The sequence below is a fragment of the Palaemon carinicauda genome, chromosome 30 (assembly GCF_036898095.1).
Source record: "Palaemon carinicauda isolate YSFRI2023 chromosome 30, ASM3689809v2, whole genome shotgun sequence".
NCBI classification, from domain to species: domain Eukaryota; kingdom Metazoa; phylum Arthropoda; class Malacostraca; order Decapoda; family Palaemonidae; genus Palaemon; species Palaemon carinicauda.
Window position 1 is genome coordinate 45,784,234 of NC_090754.1, and position 12,611 is coordinate 45,796,844.

General features: G+C 35.6%; 1 protein-coding gene across 1 annotated transcript in view; it reads right to left on the reverse strand.

The window, feature by feature from the left end:
* Window positions 1–6,370: 6,370 nt before the first annotated feature.
* Window positions 6,371–12,611, reverse strand: part of LOC137623078 (putative leucine-rich repeat-containing protein DDB_G0290503) — a 47,501-nt gene continuing 41,260 nt past the window's right edge. Inside the window, 1 exon segment of the mRNA XM_068353728.1 lies at window positions 6,371–8,011. Within this exon segment, the coding sequence (XP_068209829.1) occupies window positions 6,992–8,011 (1,020 nt within the window). The 3' untranslated portion in view covers window positions 6,371–6,991.

A 12,611-nucleotide genomic window follows, 5' to 3' on the forward strand; every position in this document is an offset into this window, starting at 1 on the left:
AACATAACTCTAATATTCCTCACAGAGGGAAATGAGGATGATACTGTTATATAAGCAAAATAACAAAAATTCTAGTAGAAACTTTGATTAATTAGAGAATTACTCAAAGTGGCAGGGGGCATGAGATGATGTGGCATACTTGTCCATTCTTTATGCCGACTCTTCTTACCTACAGGAACAAAGTGTCTTACATATATGATGAAAACTTTTATTTATATTTTCTAGAAGTCAAACTTTTCTTTTGAATAAATACAACAGAAGAATCCCAGGTAGTTTCCCTGAAATTTTTATGATTTTACATCTTTCATTCTGTCATATTTTGAATATTGTTTGACTGGTCTTTAGCAGCCGATTCTCATATTAACTTGGGTCAAAAACTTGCAGTCTATTAGATTCTTCATCCCTGATATAGATGTTACTGGCTTTATTGTTCAATTAGCTCTGTGCATACTGTTTAATTTTTTTTCTCACAAATCTGACCATCCCTTGCATTCAGATAGTTAGTTTATTCTTTACTTTACAGTATTTATTTTCCTTAAAGTGCTCATTTCCCAGTTATGGCCCTTGTACGTGTAGTATTTTGCTTTTCCAACTACGGTTGTTACTTAACTAGTAATAATAATAAGTCAATCTGAAGCAACACCTTTACAATGTAAATAAATCAGAAGAGTAACAATCACAAGAGTATTGATAACTTTGAATCCATTTTTAAAATGGGTGGTAGTGAACTTTACACTTTAAAGATACCTCTTTACACTTCACAGGCACCAGGTAGTCTATTACAGAATTAGGTTATTTTTGGGCTCAACCTGTGTCGTTCCATGAAATGCTCCTTATAACACCATTTCTAAGGTATAAATACTGCTAAATATACCAGAGAAAAAAGTTGCATGGAATGCCAGGTAGGTTATTTTTATGTAAAGAGAAGTTTGACATCTCTTCCAAAGTCCCACTGAGCAAATGTTGAAGTTTTGGTTGTGAGGTTTCACATACCAGTACCTTCTTGTCTGCAATCAAAGACATGAACACAGACAAACTTGAAATACTTTTGCTCCAAATTGGTCCAGAGGTGGTACAGTAGATGTTATCCAAGAAAATCAAACATTCAAAGTGCTTATGACTGCTTTATGTAGAATATCTTTTCAAACCACTTAATGAAGTTTATGAGCTACATTTCCAGTCCAGCAGGTATCAGAGTCCAGATTAAACCATCGATCAGTTCCTACTCTCCGAAAACCCTGGCCAAAGACTGTCATTTTACGGCAGTTAGTGCCAAAGAGAACCATAATTCATTTGTACTATACTTTCTCGTCAAAGGACTTCGTTACCCTGGTCCCCATACTCTACTTCCGGAAAACAAAACCCTCGGCCTGGATTCAACAATCCAACAAGCCAATTTGCTAGAGCAAGCACAACTGAATGCTTAATCATATACTGTACAGTACTACTCCTTTTGAGGCAGTGCAACTGGATTTTCCAACCCTATTGTTGCTTCCGCAAGTCAAACTGACCATGATCATGATCCAGTTGCTATAATTCTGCCAGATATAACAGCTAAATCTCACTGCACCAGAGGATTCAGTGCAACTGTGTTTTACTTCTGTCTACTAAATTGTCCATTCAGGAGCTATACTTGTCAAAAGTCTGGAGAATGTAGACAGAGGAGAAATCTCTGTACCACTAAATCAACCTTCAAAGCCACACCTTCAGTTTTCCAATGCATATTCATTAAGTCACATTTGCTGCATCTAACTCTGTGGCAGCCGCTCATACTCCATCAGAGTCAAAGATCATGAAGATAAAGCTCTCATTGACTCAGGTAGTTAGGATATCTTTACCAGTATAAAGTTAACTGCATTACTTCATACAAAGTGAATCCAAGATTGAACACCATTTCTATGGTATTCTCTAGCCTCTCCACAGAAGTAAATGGATATTGCATATACAGTCTCAACAATCAAGAGCAAGTACAAGAACTTCAAATTCCCCATCCTCCCCGACCTTGGAGTGCTTTTAATGAAGATGCATGAAGATGTTATTCTGGCAATTGGTGCTCTGTGGTCTGACTCGCATCTCAGTTGCCAAACCAAAGTAGTTCAGTAACTTGACTCCAAACTGTCACCATATTAAAAAATAGGAATGTGATATCTGGTGTTCCTCAGGGTAGTGTTCTTTGGCCTATAAAACAAGCTCGTTGTATATGCAGATGATGCAACTCGCTTTGCATCCATTTCATTTCCTGAATGTGGATCTAGAGTTGCTCAATCCCTTAATAGGGATCCAGCTAAAATTACAGCATGGTGCAAATTATGGGGCATGAAGCTGAATCCTAACAAAACTCAAAGTATGATTGTAAGTAGGTCAAGGACAGCTGCTAAACATCCTGATCTCAGCATTGATAGTGTTTCTTTAGCACTGTATGAATCTTTTAAAAATTTAGGTGTGACTCTTGCAGTTTACTTTAGAGAAACACATTAGGCCCGTGTCTTCTTCAATTGCACAAAAAAAACTGGCTTATTAATAAAGTCTTGTGAGGTTTTCAGTGATCAATCTATTCTGAAGTGTTTTAGTTATTTCATTGTACTGTACCTTGTTTCGAGTATTGCTCTCCTGTCAGATCTTCCGCTGCTGATTCTCATCTTAGTTTTTTGGACAGGAACTTATGAACTATTAATTTTTTTATTCCTGAACTACATATTAAACTCTGGCACTGTCGTTCAATAAGTTCATTAACATGTATAAGATTTTACAAAATTCTGACCATACTTTACATTCAGATCTTCCCGCACAGTACCATCATGTTTGTAATATTTAGTATGCAGTCACCTTTAATAGTTAGGCCTTCTCCATCTTGAGACTCAATATTACACAGTATTCGAGAAGTTATGTTCCAGCTGTGACCAAGTTGTGGAATGATCTTCCTAATTGGGTAGTTGAATCGGTATGACTTCAAAAAGTTCAAACTTGCAGCAAATGTTTTTATGTTGAACAGGCTCACATAAGTCTTCTTATAGTTTATATATGAAAGATCTGTTTTAATGTTAATACTGTTCTTTAAATATTTTATTGTAATTGTTCACTACTCATAATTTATTTATTTCCTTTCCTCACAGGACTATTTTTCCTTGTTGTAACCCTTGGGCTTAAAGCATCCTGCTTTTCCAACCAGATTTGTAGCTTAGCTAGTAGTAGTAGTAGTAATAATAATAATAATAAAAGGCTCTTAAAGGAAGATGTTATCAAACCAAGACATTTTCCATTGCATGCTCAAGTAGTAGAGGCTCGCAAAGAAAACAAGTCCATCACCATATGCTTCGTATGGCAGTAGACTTTCCACAAACCATCAATAGGTTTACCCAGCTAGATGCCTACTCCCCTCCTTAAGATCACCGAGCAAATCAACAAGATAGGCAAGAACAATTTCTATCAAGTAGAAACAAAGGCAGCAAAAAGATCGTACACAGCGTTCCAAGTAGGGAAAACAATAACAATTCAAGATGGGAGTAACTAATGGAGAAGTGGATTTTCAATGATTGACAAACGACATCATATTAGACCAAAATCTTAAGGAAACAAACAAACAGACAACATACTAAACATACAATTTTCCACACTAATGAATGAAAAGCCCACATTTATCAAAAATTAATCTTTTTGATTCTCACAAATAATGATTAGTTAATGCAGGCAAGCAAAAATAGTGTGCTGCATTTAAAACAATCTCTAAGGATAAATCTAATTCATTTCATCTCAGATATATTATGATTTTTTTAAAAAAATCAAGCGCTAGAATTTGTTCGACCATTCAGCACCCAAGTGAAACTGGGGGAAAAACCATGCAATTACACAAGTGAAAATTAAGACGTTGAATAGGAAAATGGAAACAAGGAAGCAGGAAAAAGAGGTAAATAGAAGGATGAAATTGTGTTGTACTTTTAGAGAATCTATTCTGATTCTTCTTTGCTATGGATGTCATGTCACTTACACCGGCATGTTATAATTAACAGGAGTAGGGTATATAGAAGATGATAATGATGCATTCTGATTGATATACCTAACCACTAACTGTTGGCTATGAATAATTTGCCAATGAACTAAAACATGACGTTCTATTAATAAACAAGAAACGTTGACTGCTAAGCCAACTTCAATTATTTAACCTAAAATTTCTTGAAAGTGAACAGATAAAAATAAAATACCTTACCTCAAGTAAAATAACCTTGACAAATTCTGATATAAATATACATTACTGTACATGTAAGTACTCTCCAACTTATGTCCACCCACACTTGTTATCAATGCTACTTCTAAGCTACACTACATAGTACAATGAAAACAACCATTAGTATATTCAATTAAAAATATCTATGCTTCTCCAAAACCCAAAAATCAGACTTTAATATTTTCATCAAAATATACTTCTAACTTTTGTGCCAGACTTCCTTTCTGGACAGCTACCGGTCCTCTGAAATTTCTTAAAAGTTTCTACAATATTCCTGTCACCTGGAATAGATACTTATGTTGTTAAACAATTTATTAGTTTAGAACATAGAAACTGAACTACCATATCAAAATAAATTCCCACTCTAATGTGTTATATACTAAACAACCTTACCAAAATACCAGCACCAATATCAAAATGAATTCCTACTCTAAATGTGTTACAAAATGAAATACTTTACCAAAATACCAGCACCAATATCAAAATGAATTCCTATTCAGAATGTGGTATTGGATGCTGTAATTACTACGTCATGTTCTAATAAGCGACTGATTTGTAACATGCTCTCCAACCATCATAAGGCTGATCACATAGGTTTTGCTTCAAAGCCAAGCCCTGAAAACAGACAATGGTTATCATAATTATAAAGGGTTCCTAGTCTGTAAATAAAAAAGAAAATAAATTGACATAGGAGACTCAGCTAGGCAGCAAGGCTCAAGTTAAACATCAAATAATTATTTCTTTTAGTGGCAGATGTTTCAGCAGATTCATGGTGTGTTAAAAGGGAATTTAAGATTACCTAGTTAAATTAACACTACCTCTTCAAGTCTTATAGACAATTATTATTATTGTTATTATTATCATTATTACTATTATTATTACTAACTAAGCTGCAACCCTAGTTGGAAAAGAATGGTGCTATAAGCCTAAGGGCTCCAACAGGAAAATATAGCTCAGAAAGGAAAGGAAACAAGGAAATAAATAAACTACAAGAGAAGTAATGAACAATTAAAATATTTCAAAAACAGTGACAACATTAAAAAATAGATCTTTCATAGATAAACTGTAAAAACTTTAGAAGAACATAGAGGAAGAGAAATAAGATTGAATAGTGTGCCTGAGCGTACCCTCAAGCAAGAGAACTCTGCCCCAAGACAGTGAAACATGGTACAGAGGCTATGGCAGTACCCAAGACTAGAGAACAATGATTTGATTTTGGAGTATCCTTCTCTTAGAAGAGCTGGTGACCTCAGCTAAGTCTACCCACACACAGGTAAGGACATGTCTGAAGTTTATAGTACGATGAACTGTTTTTATTCTATACACGATTGTGGTAGGGCAGAAAATAGGGGTTATGTTGGTCCATCGAACTAAAACTACAGTACCCAAATTTTGTACAACATTACAGAAAACACTGTATGGTGTTCTGGATTAGTTCATGAAGATATCCACCTTCACCATACCAAGGCTGACAGCACCTTCAGTTTACAATAGACTTCTCTATTCAGAACTTGTAATACAAAAGTAGCACTCTTCCTAAAATTATTATTATTATAATTACAGTTAAAAAGACTCCTTAATGTCTTTGGATGAAAGAAAAAATCCTGTTAAAAATTTCTTATTTTTCTGAATGCAAATTAAGCAATTTAAATAAAAAAAACACCCTTCAAATAAAGGTATTAGAAACCAAAAAATAATAACAGGATCTAACTAATTTTCATAGACAATGAATGGCACCACTATAGAACATTTCCAAATCTTATAAGGAATTGAATGAGGCAGAACTTGGAAGAAGATAGATACTTCACAGATAAGTATGAGAAGACCCAAGGGAATGAGTACAAAGAAAGGAAATGTGTCAAACCAGGCACACTGTAAGTGGTATTCACTGCAACATAGAGGCAACGAATCTAACCAAATCAATGTCTCCAAATCCCGACAAAGAAAGAGAAATCTGAGATTGAAGCCCACATATACCTCTGTTGTGAAGGTCTAAGTCATATCAACAAAATTTAGCAAACCTGGGAAAGAAAATGAGGTTGCTTAAAGGGCAATACTTTTAACCCGAACAAAGAAATGGCAACTCAGAGCTATTATGACAGAATAATTACTTTAAAATCAAGAGATTTACTAGGGTATAAACATAAGAATGGTTAGCTTTTTTATTTGTAAAGTACAGTATAGACTAAACTAAGTTACTTTCCTTGCAACTAAATGAGAGAAGACATTTTATAAATCTTTTATCTAAGATGCAGCTAACAAACAGGATTGGGAGATTTTCTTGTGTATTTCTTTTTTTTTTATCTGTCATGACCGTCTTGTAATAGATCCTGGTCTGTTAACTTGAAAAATATCAGTGTACAGGATTTTTAAAATTTATATTTTCTGATGTTGAACCCATAATTTTTTGCATATAGTATCAGAACTAAAGTCTTGTTCTATAATTAAAACAAAAGACAGTACAGTATGACTCATAATGCTGACTACTACGTTTTGTACTTGTATTCATGATTACATGCAAGCAAAAGTAAACTACAAAAAGTACTGAAAAAAGCTTTCCTACTCTAAAAGTAATAAATTGGTCTCCTAGCTCTTACAAATAAAAATACAATTGGACCATGCCAAAACAACATGACTCAAATGATCAAAAATATATAAAATTGCCCTGTTCTAGTCATGATCAGAAGCATGAACAGAAATATCATCTGGCTGTCAGCAATTTACACTCTTAAATTAACACTTATCTATAAACGAAATTAAACAAGTATCTTAAAATACGGAAAGGGGCTCCCTATTTTGTTCAAAATAACTAGGAGGAGGCAATGCCTCCCGTTCCTGCAAACGACCCTCAGAATGGACGGCATGGCGCTTCCGGCTGACATCATAACGGTACTCTGCTGGTTCCTGACCCTCGTAACCAAACTGTCCTGCATTTCCTTTGGAAAGGTTCTCTCTCAATCGAACAAGTTCATCTCCTACACCTGCTTTCATGAGGTTGAACTCTGAAACAACCAACGACAAACGTCCCAGAAGGTAATTGAGATTGTCCTCGACATCTGCAACTTTAGTGTTTATCTGTCCAACAGTTCCATCCATTTCTCCAACACGAGAGAGCGATGCATTCATATGGATCTTAGTGGTGTTTCTCAACTGATCGAGAAGATCTACGGACTGGGTCATCTGTTGATACATGATGCCAATCTGTCTCCACACTTGAGATATTTCCTTCTCCATTTTAGCAGTCATGTTTGTCAAAGCTGATGTCTGATTCTTAAGGATAGCAAAAGAAATATTGCTAATCTGATCTGACAGAGTAGTATTAATAGTGCTTCCACTGCTCTTGACTATTTCTCCTAGTTCCAATATGATTTGCTGTATGCCAAACTCAATACTGCGCTTAGTATCAAGGACTGCATCAGCAGTATTTATCATCACTTTCTCTACTTTCTTCAAACTACCAATCTGATCTGACAATTCTGAATAGTTCTCAAGGACAGTATGTTGAAGGTTTTCTGCCTGGGAAGCTGTATCATCAAGGGTGTCCATAATATTTGACGTTTCTTGCTTTATTTGGTTTGCCATTTCTGAAACGGTTTCTGATAGAGCATCAGAGTTATCCCTGAGGGCTGTTTGAACATCCAATGTAAGCCGTCCTAAGCCATCCTGAGTGGTACCATCAAGCTGTCGAAGATTACGGGTCAGATCTGCTACAGACGCATTAATAACAGCCTGGCCAGTGTGACTCTCTTCAACCAGTTCTTTCAGAAGGGTCAGAGTTTGCTCCAAATTCTGAAATGTGTAAAAGACAATCAAAATATTTTTTACTATGAACTTTTGTATTATATGCATGTCTTTGAACAAAGTTTTTGAAAATTCTTATCTGTCATTGAACAAAATTTCCAAAATCAAACAAAATGAAAATTTAAACAATTCACGATATATAGTACAGTATATAATTCACAGACAGACAGAGAAAAGGATACATACATACATACATACAGTACATACACACATTATATATATATATATATATATATATATACATATACAGTATATATATATATATATATATATATATATATATATATATATATATATATATATATATATACATACATATATATAATTCCACTTTGGATTCCTTTGACCAATTAGGTCCCTTCCAAAACTCTGCAATCAGTCTGCTATCTCTTGTTTCATCTATCCTACCATTATCTGTATTGTATACATTTGAACCAACAGCTTCCATTTTTCCACAATTCATATTAATATATATTTCTCCATTTTCCTACTCTAATATACTCTTGTAACCTTAATCTTCCTCAAAATTACTTTCTTCTTTTATAAACAAATATCAAGCATTCAAGACTAGATTTTTAATGACTTCGGACATAATACACCAGTCATTCTCCTACCTACATGTTCAAAATATACTACTTCCATTATAAAACGTTTTTATTACTAAACACATCTATCATCATTATATACTGTAATGTATGCTCTCAAAACCTGCTGCATATCCACTTTATTTGATTCTATCAAAACCTTTCTCTGGCTCTATTTCATAATCCCTTACATACTCGAGAATAGGTTGTTTTACTAAGAAGTATATTTAAAGAAAGGTTAATACTAAACAAATTGATTTCAGAATAAGAAACAAATAGAAAACTATTGTATAAAAAAATTTATTCCTGGGTCGATGGAGGGAAAATTATGAAAATATCTTAAATATGAAAGAAAAAGGAGGGGATGATTTAAATAAATGGAAAGAGTAAAAGGGATTTGTGTAAGGTTGAAGACGTTTGTAAATGGTTGCTGCTGAGTACACAAGGAAGGCAATTACTAAAGCAGTTGATGGATTACAAAAGAGATGCTGCAATAGGGAGAAGAAAGAAGTGTAACTAGCATTTGAAAGAGATCACTAAAAGAAAGAAATGTTCTGAAGGATTCGTTATCATCTGCTCCTACGCCTATTGACGCAAAGGGTTTCGGTTAGATTTTGCCAGTCGTCTCTATCTTGAGCTTTTACATCAATATTCCCCATTCATCATCTCCTACTTGTCCATTCTGAAGGAATGGACAAGAAGAAAATTTGCTAATTTGTAAAAACATAAATGGGACTTTACTTAGTACACTAGGTAGAGTGTATGGTGGACTTTTAATTGAGAAAGGAAGACTAATGATAGGACTGATAGAAGGAAAAATTGAGTTTACACCAGGAAAAAAAGTGAATGGATAACTATCTTTTTTTGAAACTATTGTGTGTGATGCTTAAGCATTAGAGGAAAGGTTCAATGTGGCTGTCATGGTCCTACAGAACGTTGATAATAGAACTGATAGTGGCAGTGGTTCTTGAAGTGGATGAATCCCCAAAAATCGAAGTTTCACTACATTCAAGGTAAGACATAAGCAGATGGAGTAAAAAAAATTATCATAATATGAACTCTTCAACGACAAGTAATTTACAATATAATTTGGCTATAGTTATAAGGGCAGTTTTGGGTGTGAAAGCAAGCAGGTTTGAGAGGTGAACTAATTTCAGAAACAGGAGTATAGAAAATAGGAGCTGCTGCCGAGAGTGAGAGAGATTTTACTTGGTGACCCATATGTTAGAATATGTCTTCATCCCGGCTGGATAGTGTGATGGAAAAAGTTAAAGAAAGAACAGATGCTGGAGCAAAGTTACGTGATAAGATAATTTATAATATAATTGTGGACTGATATGTTTCCAGATTGCATGATACACATTTAGATAGAGAAGAGAAACTGCAAAGACTAGAGAAAGCCAGACGGATATGTTCCCAGATTGCAAGATACACATTTAGAGAGAAAAGAAACTGCAAAGACTAGAGTAAGCCAGACTGATATGTTTCTAGATTGCAAGATACACATTTAGAGAGAGAAGCGAAACTGCAAAGACTAGAGAAAGCCAGACAGATATGTTTCCAGATTGCATGATACACATTTAGAGAGAAAAGAAACTGCAAAGACTAGAGAAAGCCAGACAGATATGTTTCCAGATTGCATGATACACATTTAGAGAGAAAAGAAACTGCAAAGACTAGAAAAAGCCAAACAGATATGTTTCTAGATTGCATGATACACATTTAGATAGAGAAAAGAAACTGCAAAGACTAGAGAAAGCCTGACTGATATGTTCCCAGATTGCAAGATACACATTTAGATAGAGAAGAGAAACTGCAAAGACTAGAGAAAGCCAGACGGATATGTTCCCAGATTGCAAAATACACATTTAGATAGAGAAGAGAAACTGCAAAGACTAGAGAAAGCCAGACAGATATGTTTCCAGATTGCATGATACACATTTAGATAGAGAAGAGAAACTGCAAAGACTAGAGAAAGCCAGACGGATATGTTCCCAGATTGCAAGATACACATATAGATAGAGAAGCGAAACTGCAAAGACTAGAGAAAGCCAGACGGATATGTTCCCAGATTGCATGATACACATTTAGATAGAGAAGTGAAACTGCAAAGACTAGAGAAAGACTGACTGATATGTTCCCAGATTGCAAGATACACATATAGATAGAGAAGCGAAACTGCAAAGACTAGAGAAAGCCAAATGGATATGTTCCCAGATTGCATGATACACATTTAGAGAGAGAAGCGAAACTACAAAGACTAGAGAAAGCCAGACAGATATGTTTCCAGATTGCATGATACACATTTAGAGAGAGAAGTGAAACTGCAAAGACTAGAGAAAGACTGACTGATATGTTCCCAGATTGCAAGATACACATATAGATAGAGAAGCGAAACTGCAAAGACTAGAGAAAGCCAAATGGATATGTTCCCAGATTGCATGATACACATTTAGAGAGAGAAGCGAAACTACAAAGACTAGAGAAAGCCAGACAGATATGTTTCCAGATTGCATGATACACATTTAGAGAGAGAAGCGAAACTGCAAAGACTAGAGAAAGCCAGACGGATATGTTCCCAGATTGCAAGATACACATATAGATAGAGAAGATACACATATAGATAGAGAAGCGAAACTGCAAAGACTAGAGAAAGCCAGACGGATATGTTCCCAGATTGCATGATACACATTTAGAGAGAGAAGCGAAACTGCAAAGACTAGAGAAAGCCAGACGGATATGTTCCCAGATTGCAAGATACACATTTAAAGAGAGAAGTGAATCTGCAAAGACTAGAGAAAGCCAGACGGATATGTTCCCAGATTGCATGATACACATTTAGAGAGAGAAGCGAAACTGCAAAGACTAGAGAAAGCCAGACGGATATGTTCCCAGATTGCATGATACACATTTAGAGAGAGAAGCGAAACTGCATAGACTAGAGAAAGCCTGGCTGATAAGTTCCCAGATTGCATGATACACATTTAGATGGAGAAGCGAAACTGCAAAGACTAGAGAAAGCCTGGCTGATATGTTCCCAGATTGCATGATACACATTTAGATGGAGAAGCGAAACTGCAAAGACTGGAGAAAGCCAGACGGACATGTTCCCAGATTGCATGATACACATTTAGATGGAGAAGCGAAACTGCCAAAACAAGAGAAAGCCTGACTGATATGTTTCCAGATTGCAAGATACACATTTAGATGGAGAAGCAAAACTGCAAAGACTGGAAAAAGCCAGACGGACATGTTCCCAGATTGCATGATACACATTTAGATGGAGAAGCGAAACTGCCAAGACGAGAGAAAGCCAGACTGACATGTTCCCAGATTGCATGATACACATTTAGATGGAGAAGCGAAACTGCCAAGACTAGAGAAAGCCTGACTGATATGTTTCCAGATTGCAAGATACACATTTAGATGGAGAAGCAAAACTGCAAAGACTAGAGAAAGCCTGGCTGATATGTTTCCAGATTGCATGATACACATTTAGATGGAGAAGCGAAACTGCAAAGACTAGAGAAAGCCTGGCTGATATGTTCCCAGATTGCATGATACACATTTAGATGGAGAAGCAAAACTGCCAAGACTAGAGAAAGCCTGACTGATATGTTTCCAGATTGCAAGATACACATTTAGATGGAGAAGCAAAACTGCCAAGACTAGAGAAAGCCTGGCTGATAAGTTCCCAGATTGCATGATACACATTTAGATGGAGAAGCGAAACTGCAAAGACTAGAGAAAGCCTGGCTGATATGTTCCCAGATTGCATGATACACATTTAGATGGAGAAGCGAAACTGCCAAGACTAGAGAAAGCCTGACTGATATGTTTCCAGATTGCAAGATACACATTTAGATGGAGAAGCAAAACTGCAAAGACTAGAGAAAGCCAGGCTGATAAGTTCCCAGATTGCATGATACACATTTAGATGGAGAAGCGAAACTGCAAAGACTAGAGAAAGCCTGGCTGATATGTTCCCAGATTGCATGATACAC